This window comes from Pleurodeles waltl, chromosome 9, assembly GCF_031143425.1.
Source record: "Pleurodeles waltl isolate 20211129_DDA chromosome 9, aPleWal1.hap1.20221129, whole genome shotgun sequence".
NCBI lineage: Eukaryota > Metazoa > Chordata > Amphibia > Caudata > Salamandridae > Pleurodeles > Pleurodeles waltl.
Window position 1 is genome coordinate 238,732,925 of NC_090448.1, and position 24,828 is coordinate 238,757,752.

General features: G+C 41.8%; 1 protein-coding gene across 2 annotated transcripts in view; it reads right to left on the reverse strand.

The window, feature by feature from the left end:
* The window catches only part of CFAP92 (cilia and flagella associated protein 92 (putative)), a 292,821-nt gene that overhangs the window by 30,978 nt on the left and 237,015 nt on the right, over nt 1-24,828 (reverse strand). For both annotated transcript variants that reach the window (XM_069206631.1, XM_069206632.1), the window contains exon 15: nt 18,688-18,841. In XM_069206631.1, the coding sequence (XP_069062732.1) occupies nt 18,688-18,841 (154 nt within the window). The remainder of the gene's footprint in view (nt 1-18,687; nt 18,842-24,828) is intronic.

Sequence of the window (24,828 nt, forward strand, 5' to 3'; positions counted from 1 at the left end):
GTGGTGTACTCTCACCCCCCACTGTGTGCTGCTTCCACCACCCTCCATGTTGCTTCCCTCACCAGCACCCTGTGTGTTGCTTCAATCCCCCTGCCATCCATGTTGATTCCCTCCACCTTCCGTTTTGCTTGCCTCCACCCACACTCTCTGTGTTGCTTCCCAGATCTGCTTTAGAGAAAAAAAGCTTTTGCTCTACTTTTTTTTATTTACCAATTCAACTTGGGATTGGTATAGAAAAAGAAAAGCAACTGCATCATATTGATTGTGAGCACGCTCATGTGGTGTGTGTTCCTACAAATGATATGGCTGCATCATGGTGTCTTTTTTAATTTGCACATTAGCAGGTTGCTTAAATCCATGAGCAAAGTCAAAAGGTCCGAAGACAAAACCTATTGACTTTTCCAATGCTTGTTAAGCCTTATTTCTGCATACTCCCAGAAATCATCAACACTTTCAGTCTCTACTGCAACAACACTGCAGGTAGCCCTCAGATCATCTTGAAACTGGTAATAACACTGAAACCTAAGGAAATGTGCCCTTGCCTGCTAGCCAAAGACAACTTGATGTCCTTTAGCCAACTGAAACTCAAGTCATATTAATCAAAAACATAAATCTTCAGCTGCACAACACAGTCTACCTTTTGTTTTTGCATCTGGTGGTCCTTGGAAAACAGAACAGGCCCACTATTGCAAGTGTGATCAAGAATCTTAAAGGGATCATGTTCTCTGAACTTAGTCTAATACCTCTTGAAAATCTTGGAACAAATACTCCTAGGATACATCTTCCCTTTCCTGATGTTTCCTCAATGGGTTGATCCTCATCTAGAATTCTCCAAGTCAGACTACATAAAAGAAAGCATAGTGCCTTGGGGTTCTAGCTTTCCTCCAACGGAGACTACTAAGGATTCTGAATGCCATCACCAGATTTTCATTGGCTCACAATTCCCAAATGTTTCTCTTTGGACCTATACATTGCACACCAAAAGATTTGTGGTGCAGGCCCGCTTTTCTGCAACACAACCTTTATACAATGAGAGAAGACTTAAGACCAAAGGCAGCACCTATTTCAACTACCCCCAGGTAAAACAAAGGTGAAAGGAGCCTCTACTTCAGTACAAACCACCAAACAGTGGAATTCTCTCCCAAATCCAATTAGAAAGTTTTGAAATCAACCAAAATTACAAATAGCAATGAAGACTGAATGTTCCCACTGCTCTGTTATAAACACACCTCACTGCTATCAAAGGCAACCCCGATGATTTGGCTATGAGGAAAGGTTCCAAGAATGTACTAATACATATAAATGTCACCTTCATGTTGCAAAATAAGGGTATATAGCAGAAAACCATAAGTGCAAGGACCATCCTTGAGATGTGTTTACAAATATGCCAGTACCTTGTCATCCTGTTACTTATCTCCTTTAATGACATACATTTGCCGAGGACCAAGACTGAGCAAATGCTGTGATTCTCTTGCACAACACACAATGTTTCCCACATTGGTGACACAGTAGGCATACACTGTACTAAACCAAACACACAAGTCTCAGTTGCAGCAAACCACACAAGGACTGCACACAACTTTGTTCAAACAAGCTATATAAATGCTAAATATAATACCAGGCCCCAGAAGACGCAGTTGGTGGCCCTAAGTGTACTGTATAATGCAATTATTTGTTCCCCTCTTGTGTTGTTTAAGATCAATTGTGTAGCTGTGCTTTTTTGAGCACCCTAAAGATTATAGATGTTTGTACTATAAACATACATGCCCAAACAGACTGGAATATGTAGATCGTTATGGACAGAACCGATACATCCTGTTCTGCAATGCCATCCCACTTCACATCAGTTATTTATATAACCTTCTGCCATAGTTAAGAAATTTGACTCCAACAATAGCCACAAAGCTACAAAACAAATATATAGTGTGGAGTAGATTAGGGTGGACTGGGATAGATTGGAGCGGGGTACATAGAGTGGATTATAGCAGGATAGACTAGAGTGGAGTGGGGTAGATTGGGGAAGAGTGGAGTGTGGTCGATTGGGATAGACTGGATTGGAGTAGGGTAGATTCGAGTGAGGTAGAGTGGAGAGGAGTAGACTGGCGTGGAGAGGAATAGACTGGGGTGGAGTGGAGTATATTAGGGTTGACTGGGATAGATTGGAGTGGGGTACATAGGGTGGATTATAGCAGGATAGACTCAAGTAAAGTGTGGTAGATTGAAGTGGGATAGATAGGACTGGGATGTCGAGACGGGGCAACTCACCTGAAAAGCAGGATGTCTGCAGGGGCTATGGTATGCCCCACGACCTCCTGGAACACCTCTCGGCACTCCCTGGTGGACACAGAAACCCCAGCAGGTGTCCCAAAAGGAAAAGGGCTTGGAAGAGAAAGAGACAAACCACTGCCACGTCTTCCTGGTCCAGCCAGGCACCCTATATCTTCGGGGGGCAGGTAGTTGTTGACAGAGTAATAGTAGAGTTAGTGCACTCAACTTCCTTGAAACTGAATCTCTCTTTCTGATATGGGCACAGGAGCAGTAGAAGAACACCGGGATGCTTCAGCACCTTTCTTGGATAATAATAACTTGGCACAATTACTGACACTGCATTATCAAAAACCCAAACTGAGTACTATAACAATAAGTACTGCGACACTAGGGCTGGCTTCACAGAGATTCACTGTTGCACACTACAATTAGAACTGTGGTTGCACTTATCATGCACAATAAAGACAAACAAGGCCATTAATTATATCACATATAACTTTCCTGCATGCATAGGGTTAAACTAAAAGGAACAAAAACAATCCAAGAAATACAAATGTCCACTCTGGGTTTAAACAGTTAAGGTGGCACAGTTTGGTTTGGTTTCACTGTGTGTGAAAAACCCTTCAAAAGGAAACTCCTCAAACCTGAAACACAGGCATGAATGACACAATTTAAATCCAAGAGTTATGCTATTAGAGAAAGAAAAGTCACGTAAATGCTCTTTTAAAATTGCACTGTCACTTTTTGTAGTACTTGAGCTCAAGCAGATTTTTTGAAGCACATTTAGGCAAGTAACTACAATAATAATGTAGAATGTTCAGAAATGCATTTGTCTCTTCAAGATAAGCCAAAATACAAGGTCTGAAATATACCAGCTGTTCTAGGAAAGCGCAGCGCTCAAAGAACAAACTCCCGGGAGAATACTAGTTACTTAGCTACAGTCTTTTCCGGAGTGCTGAAGGAATGCTTGGTGTCAGCTGGTACAGGAACGAAGAAAAAAATTGCCTCAAAAGTCCTGACTACGAGGATGACAGCAGGGGCTGGATTGCCAAATCAGATGCTGAGATCAGGAAGCACAACAAAGCCAAGCAGGGAGGCATGCTTCACTCTGCTATTTATAGCCAATCAGGAAAGCAGTTGAGTTTCCACATGTGGATGAGTCACCACACCCAATTAGAAGCACATGTCTACACCACAGCCAATTATAAGCACATGTCTACATCTGCTCACATTAGCAAACAAGCATTGGCAAAAAAAGCATTGATAAAACCAATTGTGTAACACAGCACATTATGTTTACTTAGAAACATGAAGGCACCTTGGGGATTCCTGACATGGGGTAGTTTGGAGTAGGGTAGATTGAAGTGGAGTGAGGTAAATTGGAGTGGAGTAGATTGGAGTGGAGTTGGAAAGAGTGGTTAAGGTAGATTGGGATGGGGTGGGTAGATTGGAATGGGGTGTAGCGGGGTATATTTAGTTAGAGTGAGGCAGATTGGACTGGAGTGCGGTAAGTGGTGTGCAGTGGAGGGGCGTAGAGTGGAGTGACATGTTGTATCATGGAGTGAGTAGCATAGACTGGAGTGGTGTGGAGTTGAGTGGCATGTTGTAGAGTGTCTTAGAGTGAAGGAGCATAGAGTGGAGTGGCATGTTGTAGAGTGGAGTGGATTTGCACAGAGTGGAAGGAAATAGTGTGGAGTGGAGTGGCGTAGTGTGGAGTATGCATGGTTTGGTAGCACACTGCGATTACAGACAACACATTTTCAAATTACCATAATATTTGCACCAAAATACTGTTTTATTGTGCACAGAAGAGAATGTGTGCAAATGTCATCGTGCATTGTATTGATGGGTTTTGATTGTTATCAAACATTTATTTCCACCACACTTCAGAATTACTAAAAATGTGCTTCATTTGTACTCATTCCGATAGCACAGTTCATTTTTTTGTTGTGTGCTAAGAAAAAAAATCCTATACCCTCTCCACTCATATGGGTACTCAGCAGCATTGTTACATAAATTCTCTCACTTTGAAGTCAGAGCAAGAAAAGTAAACACCAAGCTCCCTCAGAGAAACACCCAAACATTTGAACTCTGTCTTTGAATTACATAAAAGGTGACAGGATAAGAACAAGATTTAAAGGCCTGTTAACAGCGAGTTTATGGAAAAATACAGTAATGGGAGGGAGGAACAAATGCAAGCCGGAAAGCCTAAAACAAATAAAGCCAGCAAATAGAAAGACAGAGAATTGGAGTTACAAATTACAAGGCCAATAGTAAGCAATGGGTGGATTGCAGTCCCTGGAAAGCTTTCAGAATGTACCCAAGATGCCATTAGCAAACCAGTGACCTGCGCTGTCTGGTAGGCTTCGGCATACAAATGAAACAGTTTTGTTCTCCCCGGTCATATAGCCTCACACAGAGGTAATATTGCACGCTTGCTTCGAGGGAGACAATGGACCTTTACACTACAAGCATCCAGCACAGTGACATTTGGTGTCTCAGTCCAGTTTCAGGCCTACATAAGGCTGCAGGATCTAAAACTAGCCACCTCGTCTAGGTCCAATAATCATCGGATACGGATGTGTGCTCCTCTGCTCTTGTTTGACACCATCGTCATTTGTCCTTTCCGTACCTTACAGTCTGTATTGTTTTCAATCATGAGTGTTCTCAGTCTCCCTCGTCTGTGCATCAATGGTTACTTTGTCGAGGCAACTCAAATCCGCCAAGGCCCTGGTGGACCTTCACCTTTCGGGGCATACTTTATCTTCCACATTCCCTCCACATCATGTCCACCTGGTGATGGAATGCATGCTCTTCCGCTTCTGCCCTTAATGTCACCTCAACTACCCACGCACCAATATCCATCAAGGGTGTAACTTGTGCCTCTCTCCTGACCATCAGGAAGCCACCTGTGAGGCCTGCAAATCTTTTCAGTCCAAGAAAACATTGCACTGAGGATAAACTGGACCTCTTTGAAGCCAGAGACCCTCAGGAGGAGGCCCACGACCAGGTGTTGGCAGCAGATGAGGGCTCCCTTTCCCCTGGATACAGCTCAGTCTCTGAGCTCAAAATGCAGGATCTCACGCTGGGACAACATATGAGTATAGTGTCCCCTCCATCCCGGCTCCAACACCAGCAACCCACTCCAAAGGGTCTGGACCGACCAAAATCTTCACTGGGGCACCAACACCCTTGAGCCACGGTTGGCACTGAGCATCTGTATTGGAAACCCCCAGCCCCAGCTTGGCGCTGGAAAAAACAGCAGAAAACTTGTGTTCTTGAAACGACTCCCATACCATTGGGGTTGAGAGTGTTGGTGCCGAAACAATGCTCGAAAGCCTGGGAGTCAAAGGTTCGGCATTGAAAGCCTCATTGAAAGCCTCAGCATCAAAGGTTGCTTTGAATTCCGAAATTGTACTCCTTCACAAAGCACATGATCAAATCTGAAACATGGAACCTATGCTTCAACTGATGCAGGAGGAAATAGACTTATGCCAAAACACCTGGTCTTTCACCCGAACACTGACCGTATCCTGGCAGGACCTTCCTGCGGTGGCGCACAACCAGCAAAGAGACAACTTAGTTTTGAGGAGGCTGTGGACATAGCAATACCACCAGAGCACAGAAAGAAGGCTGAGAAGGCAACTAGTCATGTTCATAACATCCCACCACCACCCGCTGCACCACCTTCACCTCCTGCACCAGCAAAATATTCCCCAAAGGGTTCTATTAATTTTTTTGGAGCGGACTGGGATGATGGAGGCTAGTACTCCATTTCACATCATGATCCCATGGGAAACTTATGACATGAAACAGACCTCCATCTTTACCGGCAAATCCATCTCCCCCAGTCAACACCCCTTCCTACCACAACATCATAGTTAGAGCGGCTGCATATTCTAAGGTTCAGGCACAGAACCACTACAGGATGACTTTTAGTTTGACACCCTCTCCGTTAGCCAGTGCTCGGCACAGTATCTGCCAATGTTTAAAGGTATGCTAAGATACACACCTGACATGTTTAAAAACCCAGTTAAGGCATGTATCATTACAATAAGGGTCCATAAGAAGTATAAACGTTCCTCAACTGACCCTACATACATTAGAGGCTAACTCCTTCCTGACTTCCTTGTGGTCACCACAGTGAGAGGAAGGGTAAACTTGCAAACATCTGGTGAGGCGCCCCACCAGACAAAGTAAAAAGATAGATGCAGCGGCGAAGAGGATGGCTGCTCAACCTGCCAACCAATGGAGTATTACCAACTCTTTTGGCCTCCTCTCCTGCTCCTCCAGCATCTCCCTGAGGAACATAAAAAAGGGCATATTTGATCGCCTCGGAGGGTAAATTAATTGCTAACACCTCCGATCTCTGTTCCCTTTATACAGCCAACACAGGAGCAAGAGGAATTTATTCAAGTGTGCTACTCAGACTTCACACCTGGCTTAGGGTTTTAGGCCTCAAACCCAAGGTACAACACAACATCCTCATACTTCCTTTTAATGGTGAACACCTCTTTGATCCTTAGGTGTTTAGGTGGAAACACTCTAATCGAGAAAATAAAAAAGATAATGACATGGCCAAAGCTACGGGAGCGTCATTACAACATTAGAATGTTGGGAGCTCCACTGGAGACAATGGAGTGCTCTGCGCTTTTACTGGCTGGTAAAAGCCTGGAGCGTCAACATTTCAATGTTCTTTGTTCACAGCAAAAGCTGTGAACAAAGGCCTCACGGAGCCAGAGGGGATTCTAATTCCCTCGGGCTCAGTGAGGACTTTGTTTTATTCATTAGAACACTCTGCTCTCTAGTGGCAGAATGTTGTAATAGCCATACAGCCCTTCGTAGCTGGGCTATACCGGCAATTAAAGTCCTGCTCCCTTGTTAAAGGCCTGAGCCGAAGCTGGCCTTTATTAGCCGGTATAGCCCGCTAGGGGGGACTCTCAGGATATATTGCAACGCAGCTCCCTTCACCGCCCCCCCCTATTGTGGAGGAGCAGAATCCACCTCCACAGAATCCCTCCACATCTTACCAACGTCTCCAGGCACACACCACCTTACCCACTGGTTAGTAAAGGGGCTCCTAAAGCTGCAATAATTCCAGGGGTAAAGGCAAGAGTGGTTTCACCAAATCCTCTGCCACCAAGCCCTGACTTGCCAACCATCCCTCCCAACCACACTACACCTGTTGGGGTTGACTACAAGAGTTCTTTCCCGTCTGGCGGAACATTATCTCTGACCAGTGGGTGTTGGATATTATCCAACATATTTATTATCTGGAGCTCACTTTCACACCCCCAAACATTCCACTTCGCAAACTCGAACACCAGAACATCAACAGTTGCTCAAGGAGAAAGTTCAGGCACTTCTAAAAAAAAGAGGGCCATAGAACAAGTGCCAGTACAACAGCAAGGCACAGAAATACAGTCACTCTACTTCCTTATGGCCAAAAATGACGGGTCTTTGAGGCCTATCTTGGACCTCAGCCCCCTAACCCAACATATCCCTTCAGAGCACTTTTAGATGGTCACTATTCAAGATGTCATCCCATTAGTGCAACAAGGCAACTTCATGGCAGCACTCAATCTGAAGGACATCAATTTCCCCATTTCTATTAATCCGCAGCATCGCTGATACCTCAGGCTCATAATAAACAATGAGCATTTCCAATTCAAGATAGTCTCCTTTGGGGTCACAGCTGCCCTCACTAAGTGTCTCACAGTAGTAGCAGCTAACCTGTGCAGGCAAAACATACACATTTTCCCATATTTAGACGATTGGCTCATCAAAAGCACTATTCATTAAAAAAAACAGGCTTAAGACTAAAGAGTGCCCTCTGTGATTTTTCCATCAATAATACTTTTTTAATTGTCTTTTAAATGCTGTAATCTCGTTAAACAAGAGACTTCAGATTCCCTGTGATGCAGGACAGTTAATTGGAATCCCTTTTATTGCTTTCTTAATAATGAACTCCCAATTCTGAATGCATTCAGCCTGCATCACTATACATTTGCTCCTAATCACTGCTTTGAATGCATCTCGGCCTCCATACCTCAACATCCCCATTTGTCATTCAGTTTACTTTCCTTGTCATATATTTTATCTATGAGGAAAGTGTGCTTAACCTCCACTTCTACTTTCATCCCTGTGATGACCTAAGGCCAAATCCCAAACCACCTGGACATGATCAGACAGAACTACTTTTTCAATTCTGGTTTCTCAGATATGTTCTATGCACATAAAAGTATAAGCTTTATCAGAAGGATGTACAGATCTCCAAATAGCTCTTACTCCACTTTTGCCAATGACAGTTTCTTAAACAAACCAACTCTTGTGTACTATCATGTGGGTGTCAATCTATTGTCAGGTCACCTACCACATTAAAATTGTCGACCCCAACAAACTCACCATATACCTTGATTCCACAATCTGCATCATGGCAAGCAGGAAAAGCACTTGAATCTGCATAAGAAGGGACAATTGTAATAATGGCTCAATTTAGTTTGCCCTTAGTAATACCTTACTGTGGTCCTTTTCGTGTTTGTGACCTGTTCGACTTTTTCAAAATGTATGCATTTATGGAAGGTAATGAGGGGACAGTAGACTGGTTTATGTTGAGGAATGGAATATCATCAAGTAAGTATATGTTTGTGAAATAAATGGTTTTCATGCAGACACAGGAGTATATTTACTAAGATTTTGTGCTATGTTTGTATCACAAAAATGTTGCAAATCAACACAAAATCTTTTTTTACCTATTTACTTTCCAATGCAAAACAAGTTTTGTAAAGTATTGCAAAACAGCAAACAGCTCTGCTTTGCAATACTTAGCACCAAGGGGGACCTCCCATGGGTGGTGCATGGGAGTTCCCCCCTTGGTGAATTAAGAATTATTTAACACATTTTATTTAATTATATGATTGATATTTATTATGTAATTTATGTAATACTGATTTATGTTCATTATATGTTATTTGCAAGCTTTTAGGTTTGTAGGGGAATAGGGTGGAAAGTTAATTAAGTAATAATGAATAATTATTTATTCATTGTTAATTAATTATTTAATTTATTTTCAATTATGTAATTTATGGAATACCTATTTATTTTACTATTATTTTAGTCGAGGATTGCAAGGTTTCAGGGGTGTAGGGTGGGAAGGTTTTCACGTAATAATGAATAAACAATGTATTATTAATTGTTAATTAAATATTCAATTGACTTTTAAATATGTAAAATACGGAATACATATTGAAAATATAAATATATATATATATATACACATATATATATATATATATATATATATATATATATATATATATATATATATATGTTACTGAATAATTTTTATCATTTTGTATAGCAGTTGTTACGTATATATGTAATATGTTTGAAGTAACCTTTCCCTACTGTTGTAGTGTTTAGAGTGGAAATAGTAAATTTCACCCACTAGAAATCCAATGTTTTACTCACTGTTTCACAGACTGGAGTGGGAATTGTAAATTGTATCCCTCCTAAATCCAACACCAATCCTAGTGTTGCACTGTTGGATTGGGAATAGTAAATTTTACCTATCTGAAATCCAATGCTTTCCCTACTTTTGCCTTGTATGGAGTGAGAATATTAAATTTCACTCCTCCGAAATCCAACCCTTTCACTACTGTTGCGCAGACTAGAGTGGGAATATTAAATTTCACCTATTTGAAGTTCACCGCTTTCCCTACTTTTGCACAGATTGTAGTGGTAAAACAAAATTGTAGCCCCCCGCCCTGCAGAAGTCCAACACCTTCCCTAATGTTGCAGTGTTTGGAGTGGGAGTAGTAAATGTAGCCCCTCAAAAGCCCAACACTTTCCCCACTGTTGTGCAGACTGGAGTGAGAACAGTAAAGTTCACCTCTCCCAAGTCCAACACTTTCCTTACTGTTGCTTAGACTCGAGTGGACATAGTAAATTTCACTCCTCTGAAGTCCAAGACTTTCCCTACTGTTGCACTGACTGGAATAGGAATAGTAAATATAATTCCTCCGAAGTCCAACACTTTCCCTGCTGGTGCATAAATTAGAGTGGGAATGGTATATTTAATATTCTTATACTCCAATAGCTTTCAGAATATTAGTTAAATAGATTTCATAGCATTAATTGCTTTAATTTTTTTGTATTTGATATTATTTGTTTTTATTTTTATGTTTATTTTAAAATTTATAATATTTTACTAAATGTGCTTTTTCAATTTTTCAATTTTTTTAATATTTTCTTTATCTGTGTCAATTAATTACTTTTTATTCATATATTATTATATATAATACATAAACTATATCATATATATCTATAACTATCTGTATACATATATTTATATATATATATATATGATATATATATATATATATGTACACATACACCATGGCTCTGCTCACGACATGGTCAGGGCAGTGCAGGGGTCTCCTTGTGGCACTGTTCTAGCCGTTCTGCCAGCCTTTATAATGGAGTGACCCCGCCATCAAAAGGCTGGAAGAAAGGCAAGTTATGATCAGCACTGCAGTGCCGACATCAGCACTGCTGTGCTTGATCACGACTTGCACCGCTGCCAACCCGTCAAGACCCATGATCCTGGTGGTGGCGGCGGTCTCCTGGCAGTCCGACTGCCAGGATCGTAATCTGGTGGTTGGACCACCAAGATTGAGGTCAGATCGCCACCATGACTTAGGACTGCCCTACTCGTAATTAGGCCCTAAGTGCTGCTTTGAAACTTATTAAAGTGCCTTTCCACTCAAACTCAGAACGTTAGTTGCGGAGTTGATCACATGATACATAGTTAAGGTGGCTTAGTGCACACATACACATATGTGTATAGTCTAACATCATTATCATAATTATAAAAAATATTAATTTACATCATTTTAATGTTAGTAATATTTTACATTTTCTTACAATGATTATACACATATATATATATCTTCATATTAAACTTAAAATAATAAAAATGTATATAATGTGCAATTAATGTTATTATTAATTAATTTGTGTAAATATGCACCCACATGTATGTGTTTGTATATTTATGTAAGCATATATTTATTTATATATAGTATTAAATATTAGTGGACTATATTTAATTTACATTATGTTAAATTTATATATCAAAATATTTAACATTTACTACTCTATATTTTAAAAAATGATATTTTTGGACAATATTAGTGTCAACGATATTTGTTTTCTGATAGTTGTGTACTTACGATTGAGGGTATAGGAGCACAATATAGAGGTAAACAATATTTTTGGCACAATATTTGTGCCAACGATATTTTTACCATGATATTGTGCCAGTGAACCCATTTATCTGTGTTGCAAGATTTTTAAAAAAGCCTCAATATAGTTTTTTTTTAAATTAGAAAATCGCATTTATATCTGCTAAAAAGCATTCCATGACCCTGCAACTGTACAGAGATATTCAATGTTGAATATTAATGATGATACAATAATGACAAATTTTCATTATACTACCTGACAAAAAACCTTGAATAGCAACTACAGTTGCTGTTTAATTCAGTCAGCCCCAAACTTGCGTAACTAAGAATGGGCCACACAAATTCTAAACTGCTTCCCATTCACAAGGTAGTCCTTTAAGTAAACTTTGGCTATTCATTACCCTGAGAGTGGGACGCTAATACCGGAACTGCTCAGACCACCTCACAGCAGCTCAAGTCAGCTACAAGCACTGGGCAGAATTCGTTGGGCACAGACTATTAGCAGCCCCATGGTCCCATGATAAACCTGCTTTTATGTAACAATTAAATATATCTTTCCAGTTCATCCAATTGGAAACCTCCCTCCACAATAAGTGCCTCTAAAATAGCAAAGCCTTCAGATGTCTATGTAGCAATGTGTACCAAGTTTAAATGCGGACTATTGTACATTGGCTTGCGTATGAAATCTGAATTTGATAAGTTTACATCTGATGGTCACTATTCTGAAAACCATAAAAGCCAAAAGATTGGGGGTGACGGAGGGAGGGAGGAAGGTGGGTAAACGCACCTAGGAAACAAGATGGCTGCTTTACCTGGAAGCGCAAAGATCGACCCCATCCCCTTTGCTAGCTCACTGTCATTACTCTGCCTAGAGCATGCTGGAGTGAGATCTGGTAGGGAGGAACCAAGCCTTTACCCACCGTAGTGGCTAGACAGCTGGTGGCTTGTTTCCTTCTACCATCCAATCTGACTCTGAGATGAACCTGCAGGGGTCAACCTGTAAAGTACAAGGAGTCCCCCCCCTCTGGACTGACTCAGGAGCTCTCAGGCCAGGGTATTGTGCTGAGGGGGCCCCATGGAGTTCGGTCCTCCCCAAACTGCAGGGGCTGCGAGGACCTTTGTTATGCCACTGCGCTGCCCAAGGACATGCCTAGAAGCAGCAGAGAAATACTTCACATAATCTCAACCACTGGTAATTACTCTGGGCTGCATCCCAGTCCATCATTATTTTTCATACTATGTCACTTCAATTTGGATCCAGCCATATGCAAATCAATCTTGACCCTGCTCCAATAGGAACAGTCCATCCAATCTGCCATGCCTGGTCCTCCCTGAATGGTAACACAAGCAACCCAATACTGGTTTTGCCATTTTTAGGACCCATAAGTTGAGTATGGTAGGGTTGCAGATGCACAGTGTGCACGGGACCCAGGTCGGGACATACCTGTACAACTCACAAATACATGAGGGGTAGAGGCTGGCTCTGTTGGCAGGCGTACTGGGCATACCTGTGCAACTCAGACATGCAAGTGAGGTGCGACTAGAAGCTGGCTCTCTTGGCATGCATCTTGCTTCCCGCTAAGCATGGGGGCCCAAAGAAGCACTGACCTGATTAGTAGATTCAGGGTATCCACCGGGAGGCACTGAAGCTAAACAACTGCACCTTTGCAGACTTATTGTGCCACTCTGAATCATGGAAGAGCCTCAGAGAAGAAAAGAGGACTTTTCTGGACTGAAGAAGTGTCCCTCTGTTAAGAATCATTGTGATCCTGAAAAAGCTGACATCATGCAAGGTGAGAGGGCTCAATCGCTCCTTTATATCCTGATGTTGCAGAGTAGATTGTGGTTATTGAATATGCTGTATTGAAAGCAGAGAGCAAGTTGCAGAACCTGGCTAGCAGTGGACAGAGTGTGGAGAAAGAACACAAGAAGGTGGTGTGAAGTGCCAAGTGTTGGAGGTACACACAAAGCTCTGGACACTGAGGTGCAAGACTGACCGACCCTCTGAAGAAATGCAACTGAGGGAATGGCGAAAATGGATGAGAAGATTGAGAAAATGTACAACCTCCTCCTTCAAATCCTGGGAATACCATCACAGGCACTCATTGTCAGTGCAGAGGTTAAAGATGATGATGATGTATTTGATGGGTGAGGGGGCTGGTTTGCAGCAGGTTTGTTGCACTGTTTACTATCCTTCCTCTAGGAAAAATGTGGCGGGTCTACGGTAGGATGCACGGCCATAGCTGACTGGAGAGGAGATTAAAAAGAAGGAGCTGCATCTAGTTGGGAACCTTCTTCTGTTCTTACCAGACCTCAATCTGGACACACTCACTAGGAGAAGAGACCTGCTGATATGAAGGAAAAGTGGGGCACAAGGGGTTTGACTGCATCAGCAGAGTACCCAGCGTTTCTGAGAGTAGTGTTTAAAGTGAAACGTTGAGGGTCCTAATATTCTAAGGGTTATTGGGGTGGGGAATAGAGAATGCTTTCTTTTTAATGAATAATTTTTTGATATCTTTGTCTCTTTGTTTTTTTTCCTTTTCTTTTTTCTCCCTCTTGAAGTTCAAAGACCTAGCGTTTTGTTTATGCAGTGTTATCAATTAGCAATAGACTATTTTTTAATTCAGCCTGCTTTCTTAGAATGTAGTATATGGAGGCAATTGTAATGAGATAACTTGGATTTTTTTGGTTTTGCACTACTTTTTCTGAGTGCTTCTTTCTCAATCAACAGATTCGAACGTAAAAAATATCAAATTCATCAAATTTAAAATGTGCATTCCCTCCAATCACTCACTCCTTTATTAACACTACTGCATGCACTCACAATGTCCCTGGCCTTTACATACCCAGTTCATTACCTGTCCATCCACACAGGGCTCAATCAGGAGTGACCAAATACAGGGGCAACAGTAATATCAGTTGTGGTATTACCTTTCGCACACAGAATTTTGGCTACTGTACTGGGCTGTTCCATGATTTGAAGCTGGGATGGGAAATAAAATGCAGAGCTTGTTGTTTCTGTATTGGTTCCCAGTTGTTATTGACCATTTTCAGCAGATGAAATGCTGGGGTGAACCATTCCTGTCTTGTGGTGAGCCCTCTAGACTTACAACCCTAATTCGGCTGGTAACTCCTGAGGCCAGCTGAATTGGGATTAGTGTCCAGCTATTGATTGGCTCCACAGTATGACATATGCAGTAATCTATAATTACCTTGGGTTACATATCTGTCCAGTCTGTTTGGGTGCAGCAACCACACTTCAGAGTACTGATCAGGTGCTGCTGTCATGTTACTGGGTAATGCTGAATGTGTCTGGGTGTTGCCAATAACATCAAGCTATTTCATGGAATAGATTAATGGTCTATTTAATGTGTTGGATGCTGCTGTCACATATGACTGACCGCTCAGTGTGGGATGTCGTCCCAAGAGGAAGCTCAGTGTGACCCTGTGTTGCCGTCATATGTCAGGGCTGCTTGTAAAGATGCCTGTGGTTGGTCAATGTGCATCAGACATGCGGGTAGGATACGAAGGTGCTCCCAACATGTTCCGTTGTCTGTTTCCTATTTCTGGGACAACGCTGGAGATTTACAATCACCAATTCTGACAACTGAGCCACTGTTCACAAGAGGGGTGCTGCATAGGTTTAAACCAACAAACCCCAAGCATACTCCTAAATAAATCTCACAAGTTCTGGCATGTATAACCAAGAGCTTGTGTACTGAAGGAAAATGCTTGTAAGAGCTGAAACAATGGATAGGTCTGCATCGTCTCTCAACATTGTGTTCTGTATAGTGCTTAAGCGATTATTGTGCTGTTGCAGAAGATGTTGTAGGTGTTCTTGTGTTATACCGCTGGAAGTGTTGACATGTTGAGCTAACCCCGCCTCTTACTGTTCCACTCTCACTATTTCCGTCCCCTCCCTCGTTGTGTCCACAGGTGGTGTCCTGTTGCTCCTGCAAGATCCCAGGGCCCTTGCTTTGTCCCACCACAACAGGTGACATCCAGAACCAGCATTCACGTAGGATGGCTGAGCTGGGTATTGGCCAACATTGAGAAACTAGGGATCTTTGCAATGGAATCACTGTGATAAAACTGTGACTCCAAGAATATTCACTGGAGTGACTGAAAGTCCTGCGAGTTATTTAAACCGATTTGGGCACAGGGAAATCTCGGTATCATTACTGTGGAAATGACCCTTTTTACATCGAGACTGCAAAAGGCGAAGATTATACATTGAAAGGATGAATGAGACACTTGACACCCAAGGGACTGATAAAGTGTAGATCTGTGGTGTGTAACATGTAGCAAAGAATAATTTGAACATTCTGAAACATCACGAATGTACGCCAGTAAGTGTATATAAGTATTCCACTCAGTAGTAGAGAGGGTGAAATGTGCAACTTGGACCAGTGACTGGAAAAAAAGACATTCCTTAATGCACTTGTCCACTAACGATGAGGAGCTGCCTAGCATATGCTGCCATCAACAAGAAGTATCAGGATATGTAAGCCAAAGTAATTTCTGATTCCTTATTATACTCTGCCAGGCACACCTGGTAGCCACCTAGCAGATATTGACGATCTCCATACATATAGACCGGCCCCTGGCTTTTAGTGGCAGAACTCAGGGGCACAGAGCAGATCCTGTTCATCTAAAGAAAGCACTCTCATACACTGATCAGCAGCTCTGCCATAAGATAGCAGCACCCGTGCACATGACATCAACACATAAAGCCACTGAAAAGCATCCTGTGATGCATGATGGCAGCAGCCAGGTCGGTTTAACAGAACATTTAGGGGCTTATTTACAAGCCCTGTGTGCTGCTGGAGCGTCACTTTTTATATGGGGAAAAAGTGATGCATCGTCGGCGCAAGGGGCTTGTGAATAAGGGCCACACGTACGAACACATTTTCCCATTGACACAGAATGGGAAAAACCCTTTGCTACATCTGGCCCTACGCACCTTAGTACATGGTGGTAATATCTAGGCAGGTAGGCAAATATTTCACATATGATGGTCACAACCGGGCATACTGAGAATGTCTAATGGGCACTCAGCAGATTCCCATGCCAGTAATTCATAATCATCGTAACGAATAATAAACGTATATTCTTTTCACTGGGATTTTAAAGGTATGTAGTTACCTTTTCACACATTTTGATTGCCGTTGGTGATGTCACTTCTCATAAAGACATCAGGATGACTGAGGGTTTTCGTATGATTTTAGCCAGTAACTAATACCCAAAAGCTCAGCAGACCCCATTAAAGTTTGGTGGTCCAACTGCGAAATTGCCAGTGTCCCGAAGGCACAACTCTGCCACACTGGCAGCAGGCAAACAGCCAAATTTAGAATTTCCCCTCAATTCAGCTGGTTCTTCCTCCTAAACACCCGAAACGGCTCCCGCCAGCATAGGAAAGCAACTCAACTGTGCCTCTTCTCTTTGAAACTGTACTTTGCCCTTGTTAACCCCAGCCTCTTACCCAAAGGCTCCACATTCACTAAGCCTTTTCACCTCCTCCACATCCCTGTGGACCAGGGAGTGTTTTGTAAATGTACCCAATGGCAAGAAGGGTAAATTTCAGGACCAGCAATTGCAGTGCACTTTATGTCCTGGGAGTTTTCTATCTGCACATCAGGGACCTTTGCACAGTGGTGTGGCCTTGCTGGCGGAAATACCTAATTTAGTGCCCGTCCAACACAATATCAGTTTTCACTGCCACCAAACTGGTGCACCCAATGACATAGCGGCCTGCAGTTCTGCCACTGAAAAAACATCCTCCTGCAACTGTGAACCAGGGATATCAGAACACAGGGAACGGGATGTCTGCCTTTTTTCGCTCGCAGAAGCCCCTACAGCTCTCTCCACTAAATCACGCCCTTGTGTCACACAACAATCAAATCCAAGACTGATATTTCTACATTTGATTTTGGTCAGCAGTATTTTGAAAACATCCAGATTGACATCCAGGAGTGCCTGTTGTTTGACAGCAAAATATAAAGCTTTTGTTACAAGGGAGGACCAGGTTAAGATCAGACGTCAAGACATTTTAGTCTGTTTTTCTGCCTCCATATACAAGGATATGGTTCAGATGCTGGCTGTTCATTCCCAATGTGAATTTATTAAGGGCCAATATGATGTTTTCCTCCCATTGAGGGCAGACAAATAGGAAATTTGGGAAAATCCCGTTGTTAAAAGGTAATTACTTAGGTACTTGCCAATGCATCTTGTCCAACTGTACACTATTTGCAGCAGACTATGGGGTTGATTTAGAGTTTGGGAGACATGATAGTGTCACAAATACGATGAAGCACCTTATCTGCCAAACTGATGGTCCGTTTGCCTCATTAATAGATGGTTGGGCCATCAGCTTCCCATCAAGGGAGCACTTGTTGGCTCGGTCACAGGAACACTACCTATGATGTTCCGTTGGAGTAGTGGCTATCATAATAAGGCCCATCCCACTGCCACTCTAGTTATAGTGGTTGTCAGGTGAGTTTTTTCCTGTTCCTCAGTACCAGGCAAACTATGGCAATGGGACACATAAAAATGTGATCCCACATCCCAGGATTAAAACTCCCAGGGAGAGATAGTCATCACTTTTTTGATTTTCAGTAACAAAATGCAGAAACAAAAAAACTAGAATTCTGGTGAACGGTCTTCAAAACTGTATGAAGGTTGTTCCTATAAAGATAGAATGATCACTGCTGGATCCACATTGATTTCCACATTTGGGGGACGATAGTCCGTTAGGGTGATGGCTGTAATCCTCCTTTCCACACAGACGGACAAAGCACCATCTGTCAAACTTTAAATCTAGCCAATGTCATATATAATTTAATATGTACTATCCTCAAGGTGCTTTGTTTCTATACCTCAGGGAGATGGTTTTATTTTAAGTTGCAGAGTTAGTGGTTGTTAAAAAGGATCCGACTGCTTGTACAGTTATGGGGAAATTGTGTTTGGGAAACTACACTTGTTTCAATTGTTGCTGATGCTCCCTTAATTTTAATCAATTATTCAATTAAGCATTTCAATCGTGTTTTAATAGGGATTCATTTAATCTTTTTCTGTGTAAGTACAATATTTTTTAATTAGAAGTATATACTTTATAAGGTAAACATACAAAAGACAAACCCTAGTTATTTTCATCTACAAATGAAAGATTTCTTACCAGGCAGATGAGTTATTATTGGAGGTGATGTATCAAAGAAAAGAGACGGCCTCTTGTAAAGATCAAAATCGAGGTGGCGGTGCATCCAACTCCATCTATCACGATTAAGGGTAGGCTTCAAGATATTTGCATGCAAAACATTCTCCTTCCATTTCTAAAAAGAATAAAATATGCAAATCAATGTCTCAGTCATAAATGCTACATGCAGTAAAATAAGGTAACTATTCAAACTACTCTACTGTACCCAGCAATGCACGAAATACATTTACCTTGACAAATCATCTGAAGAGTCTTCGTGCGGGTAACAGAAGCCAACCCTCAGATATGTATAGAAACTGGTACTCATTGCAGAAGCTCTGAACCTGGACATTCAACACTGGACAGAAATATTTGCCTTCTCTTATAAAATGGCTTTTGTCCTTTGATTTATATTTGTCTCCAGTGAATGTTTGGGGTAAAGAAAGAAGTTCGACCTCCCTTTCAGGCTCACACTGAAGCTTAGACGTTTTTCAAGCTGTTGCATCCAACTGGCATTAGTAGGCACAAGGTGACTTGTCATCAAAGCTGTGTTGACTTCAGTTATGATGTAATGTTAAACGATTAATTGCACTTGTGCCAGTGGTCACATACAATCTGATCTCTGCAACGATTTAAGGTTAGGACACAACAGAGGATAGTATAAAAATAATTTAACAGATTCACAGCCATTATGAGCGAGGGCGAATCGGAAGCAGTAAGGAATCTGTGGGAGCTGGATATTCCATCAAAAATAACTTTACCAAAGGTAAGTAACTTGTTCTTCTAATGGATCAAGGCTCTTACATATACCTTAAATTAACAATTCCCAAAGCATTCCTACAGAATGTGGGGCAAGGACAGGCACCAAGTCACAGAAGAACCACTTGAGAACAGTCCTTCCAAAAACCTTATCTCCATGCCCAAGCAATGTTTCTTTACAAAGGAATGCACAGAGGACCGAATATTTGTTTCACAAATTTTGTGCACATGCACTCTTCTCAACAATTTTGAGGTGGCAGCAACTTCTCTAGTTGAGAGAACCCTGAAACACCCAGGACAAAACTTGGCTGCAAGAGTTTAACAGTTTAACTGCAAGAAAATGCATCTGTAAATGGTTTGCTTGCACATAGACCTACCTAAATTATTACTCTCACAAGCAACGACTACAATATCATCCACCCTAAGTAAACTTACTATACATGGCTCTTAATCAGAGCTTCTAGCATTAATACCAGATTCTAATTCAGGGTATTCAGTGCCTCAAGTGCAACTATTGGAAATAAAAATAGTTTCCCACAAATTCCAGGCTAGTCTGACAAGGGTCTCAGAATGTCTGTCACTGCAGTGCCACTGGCTCAATGGAGATTAGAGTGCACAAATTCAGGGGGGCGGGGAGAGGCACCGAGTGTAGTGAGCATTGGTTGGGAGGAGTCCAGGTATAATTATAATTCCTTTTATATATGCGGCTATTTGGGTTTTTATATACTTGGGTGTTTTTTATATTTGAGTTGCATTTGTGGGAAAGATAAAGCTAAGGGTGATGTTGGAAAGTGGCGGGATGCCATGTGGGTACTGTCAGGCCCTGTGGTGTATGGCCTCTATGACTCTTCTACCCGTGAACAGCTCTTGAAAGCAGGGGCAGATGGTTTGGGAGGGCCTGATTGTAGTAGAAATTTTATGTGCAATATGCATTCCTCATTAAGGGCCATATTTATGAACACATTTTGCCATAGACACAAAATGGATACAACTCTTTGATACATCTGGCCCTAAGTGTATTATTATGCTCCTATGTGAATAAAATACCAGAAGCCCTGTGATCTGCCTAAAATGCTTATTTTGAAGTATTACATAGGGACTGTTGGGTGGTAGTTGGGTTCAGAAGGGGTTGGCAAAGGTACGGGATTGCTATTATGAATAGAGCTTGGAAAATAACTCAACATTTGTGGTATCTTCACTGCAATGGGGTGACAGGTGATTTTCAACAACCCCAGAACAGACCCAGGAAATTTTGATTCATTTTGAGCTAAGGAGAAATATGGACATACAATTCATACACACTATTCCAATATAATATGATAAGAATAGGCAACTAGAAGTAATCAGTCATTTACTTCAAAAAGGCGTTACACCTTTGTTACCTTCGGCAACTTTGCTGCATGCTGCGTTAGGGCATAATGGTGGATTTTCCTGTTCTGTTACTCCACGGACACCAAAAAGTGAGCACAACAGCCACAGCCGAGGCAAGCAAACTGTCATCTCATGTCATCAATGTTTTAGAGGTCAATCCAGACAGCATGAGGCACTCTCATCCACACACCAGAGGCACCTTGTTAAAGCAGCCACTCCTTATTTCACTCAATGCGCTGCCCCCCAGGGCAGACTCGGGTTTGCGGCTGCCATGAGGGCAGTGTATTCATTGTAATCTGGCACAATGTTTATGTTTGTACCCAGCGCACTTGTTTAAAGGTGCGCTGTGATGCACACCTAAACAATGCGCCTTACATATTATAGTGCCCAGGCCATTGCAGCAAGCCATCACCACATGCTCTTGACTAAAGCGAGTGTGAGCACATTGACTTCAGTTTGAGTTTTCCAGAAGAAATCAGTGCGGGAACCATACGTCCATCCAATGCTGACATGGAATCAACGCATCTGGGTAGTATGAGTGGCCTTAATCCTCACAATGCTCAAAGGAGGAGCCAATGTGGTGAAGTAATGGGCAGAATGAGTGCCATTCATCCGCAGGATGTCCATTTGAGGACCCAATGTGGAGAAGGAATGGCTGGATTACTTACCGTTAATCTTCATTATTCCGAATTTTCCTCACTCACCCCAGCCCTTAAATGACTGAGCAATGTGGCAGCATTACGGCATTCCACCCTTTCCTAAAGCTTTCTTGACTTTATATAAATCCCAAAGATATTTAGCAATTTAGCCCTTCATCCACTTTCCCACCTCCTGCTGTGTACTAAAGTCTTATGATAGAAAACACGCTGATGAAGAAGTGGTGGGGGAGTTGTAAGTACTGGTATGAGTGAGAAAAAATCTGAATAATGAAGATTACTGGTAAGTAATCTGGCCATTACCTCCTCTTCGCCTCACTCGTCCCATTCCGTAGGAGACTGAGGTGTACCCATGCCAATACACTGCATCTTCCAAGAAATACACAACATACAGGAAACGTACATAGACAGTAGGGAACTTTTAATAATTCATGTAGATTACAATTTGCTGGGTCTCCTTAGACCCACAACCACTGCCTCACTGGAGTTTATGACCTGACCAACAAATACACAAGATTGAAGCCTTTCCCTCCTGATGTCCGGTAAGAAATCACATCCTCTTGTGGTGTCAAACATCGTACCTATGTATTCATTCTTCTGACATTGAAATAAATGGAACTTGGCCCAAATGATGAGGAAACCAAATTTCTGATAGGTCTCAATAGTTATTTAAGTGCCCTTCAAAGCCTGTTCCAGGGTCAAAGATTGAATCAAAAGATTGTTCAGGTAAGGGTGTACTACAGTTCCTTCCGGAGCACTAATTCCAGGACTGGTACCAACGCCTTGGTAAGCAGTAAGCACTCTGGGAGAACTCATAATACCAAATGGGTGGACTCAAAATAAATTGCCAATTCTGACTGCTGGTGGCAAATCAATGATACTTATGGTGGGGTGGGGTGATCAGAACATGCACATATGCATCTTGGAGATATATCTTGGTTAGAAAATCTCCATCTCTGAGCAAAGGAATAACCCTCTGTAGGGTATTCATCTTGAAGCACACTCTGGGAATATATGAATCGAGAAAGCATAAGTAGATAATTATTTGATAATGTGCTGAGGATTTCTTTACCAGGAAAAATATGAGAGTAACATCCTCTTCCTTTCTCCTGTGGGGGAGCAGGAACAATTACCTTTTTCTCAATTAAGGTGATAATGCTCTCCCCAAAAAAATCTCTCATCTCTGCACCTACTACCCATGGCATGTTTACAAAATGGGGATCTGGAAACTGGGACCACACCTTGACAGAGTAAAACTGTGAAATGATACAAGGGACCCATCTTTTGCTGATTTGCTGAAAATATATGTCAGTCTCCAACCAGAATCTCCAAATTTCTGGACTAGTCAGGGAACTTGCTTCTGTCCTCCTCTACCTCCTGGCTGTCACAAAGGGACATTAGACTGGTCACTGATGGGTTGGAATCTTGATCTGTTTTGACAAAAATCGGTTCTCCACTTTCTGTAGCCCTCATATCTTCGTTTCTTGTCCTTGGAACATTTGTGCTCTGATCAAAGAGATGTTGTGTGCTTCTTAGATGTAGATGAATGTCTAAGCAGCTCTTTGAACTCTTCAACAAAGAAACAATTTCCACTATACGGCAACCCTAGCAAACAACCCTAGTGGGCAGCATCAGCTGTCCAACTACGCAGATATAAATGACGTCCAGTACATATTGCTCTGGCAGAAGCAATCCCTGATGCCCTTAAATTATCCTACACCAGATCTGACAAGTATCTCGCCCGGACGTCCATCCTTCCCAACAACTACAAAATAATCTTTGCCCGGCTCTATACTAGAGGAAAGTGCTTGAAAGACTTTAACTAGCAACTGAGAGGTGTAGCCGGTATGGATCTCTGACCCCAAGCAAAACTAAGGCCGGCATGAGACCGCTTCAGAGCAGTCTCTACCATCTTATCACATGCATCAGGCAAACTCACATCCTTTAAAAGAGAGCAAGAAAGGTTTCCGAGTAAGACGTGCTAGCAGAGGGTCATTTGCTAGGGTCTGTGGAAGGTCAGTGTTTACCTAGATTAAATGATAGACTCTACCTGTAAAACTAGGTATTGATACACCAGCAGGATCTTTCTACTCCCTTTTTAGAAGATTTCTGACTGCTGGAATGATAGGGCCTCTGGGTAGGAGTGGTCTGTGAAATTGCCTAAACCAGTTACAGCTAGTATCAGACTGTTCTTCCTCCATTGGTACATTAAGGTTAGAGGATAAATAAGTGATAACTGGCTTCATACTCTCCCTTTGAATATTGTTTCCTCTTGATGTAGAGGAAGCTGCAGAAAAACATCCATAATCCAGTGACAGGATGAGGCAGATGAAGGAGAGACAACTGAAAACCTAGTCTTCCGAGATGAAGAGGATAGTCTTGAAACAGGAGTAGGAAAGTCATCTTTTTTGCTCTGATCACCCCATGTTTGGACTGATACTGGTGGTTCCTGACTCTGAAAGTGCCCTGGTTTCTGCTAACTAGGCCCAGGGCCAGTTCTCTGTCCTTCAAACGTATATGGTTATTAGTATCATGTTAATCAGCCAAGACAAGCTACCTGTAAGTCCCTAGTGTATGTTAGAGCATGTAGGTGTAGCGACCCCAGTGGACTTAATGCACTTAAGTGTGCATTGTTGTGGTGTTTGGTGCCATTTTAAAGCCAGGCTCTCCTTGCAGGCTGGTTTTAAAATAAAACTGTGTCCAAATTGAAGTTTGGAATTAAAAGTACTTCAAAAGTCCAAAACTACTTTTTTATTACATATAGGTCACCCTTAAGTTCTGCCCTAGGTACCCCGAGGATGGGGTTTTATTGTTGAACAAGTTACTTACTCTCAGTACTGACCATTAAAAGTCTCTAAGTAGAATAAAACCAGTCTAGAACAATAGAAAAAGACCGGGAATTCATAATAATTTAGGTGAACAATAATATACTCTACAACATAAAAACCTGTCGAAGGATCCATGGGTAAATAAAGTCATAAGATGTTAAAAAACATGGGAAGAAAATTATCCATGTTAGTGCAACAAATCTGCATTGGAAGCGACCCAACAATATAAATATAAAACTATTTGCACCCTTAATGGGATCCGAACCCATGCATGCTCACTCCATAAGAACTGGTGAAAAGACCACAGTAATAAAAGTCACAAAGACATTGAAAGCACGAGGAAAACATTACCCATGACAGCAGGACAATTTCGCCAAATTACCCTATGAATATAAATTTATTTGCTTGTATATCCAGATCTCAACTGTGTGTTCAACATTTGTGAAATATAAATCAGCAGGCCATACCACTGAGCAATACCACTTTGCCATATTAAGTTCTATCCTAGC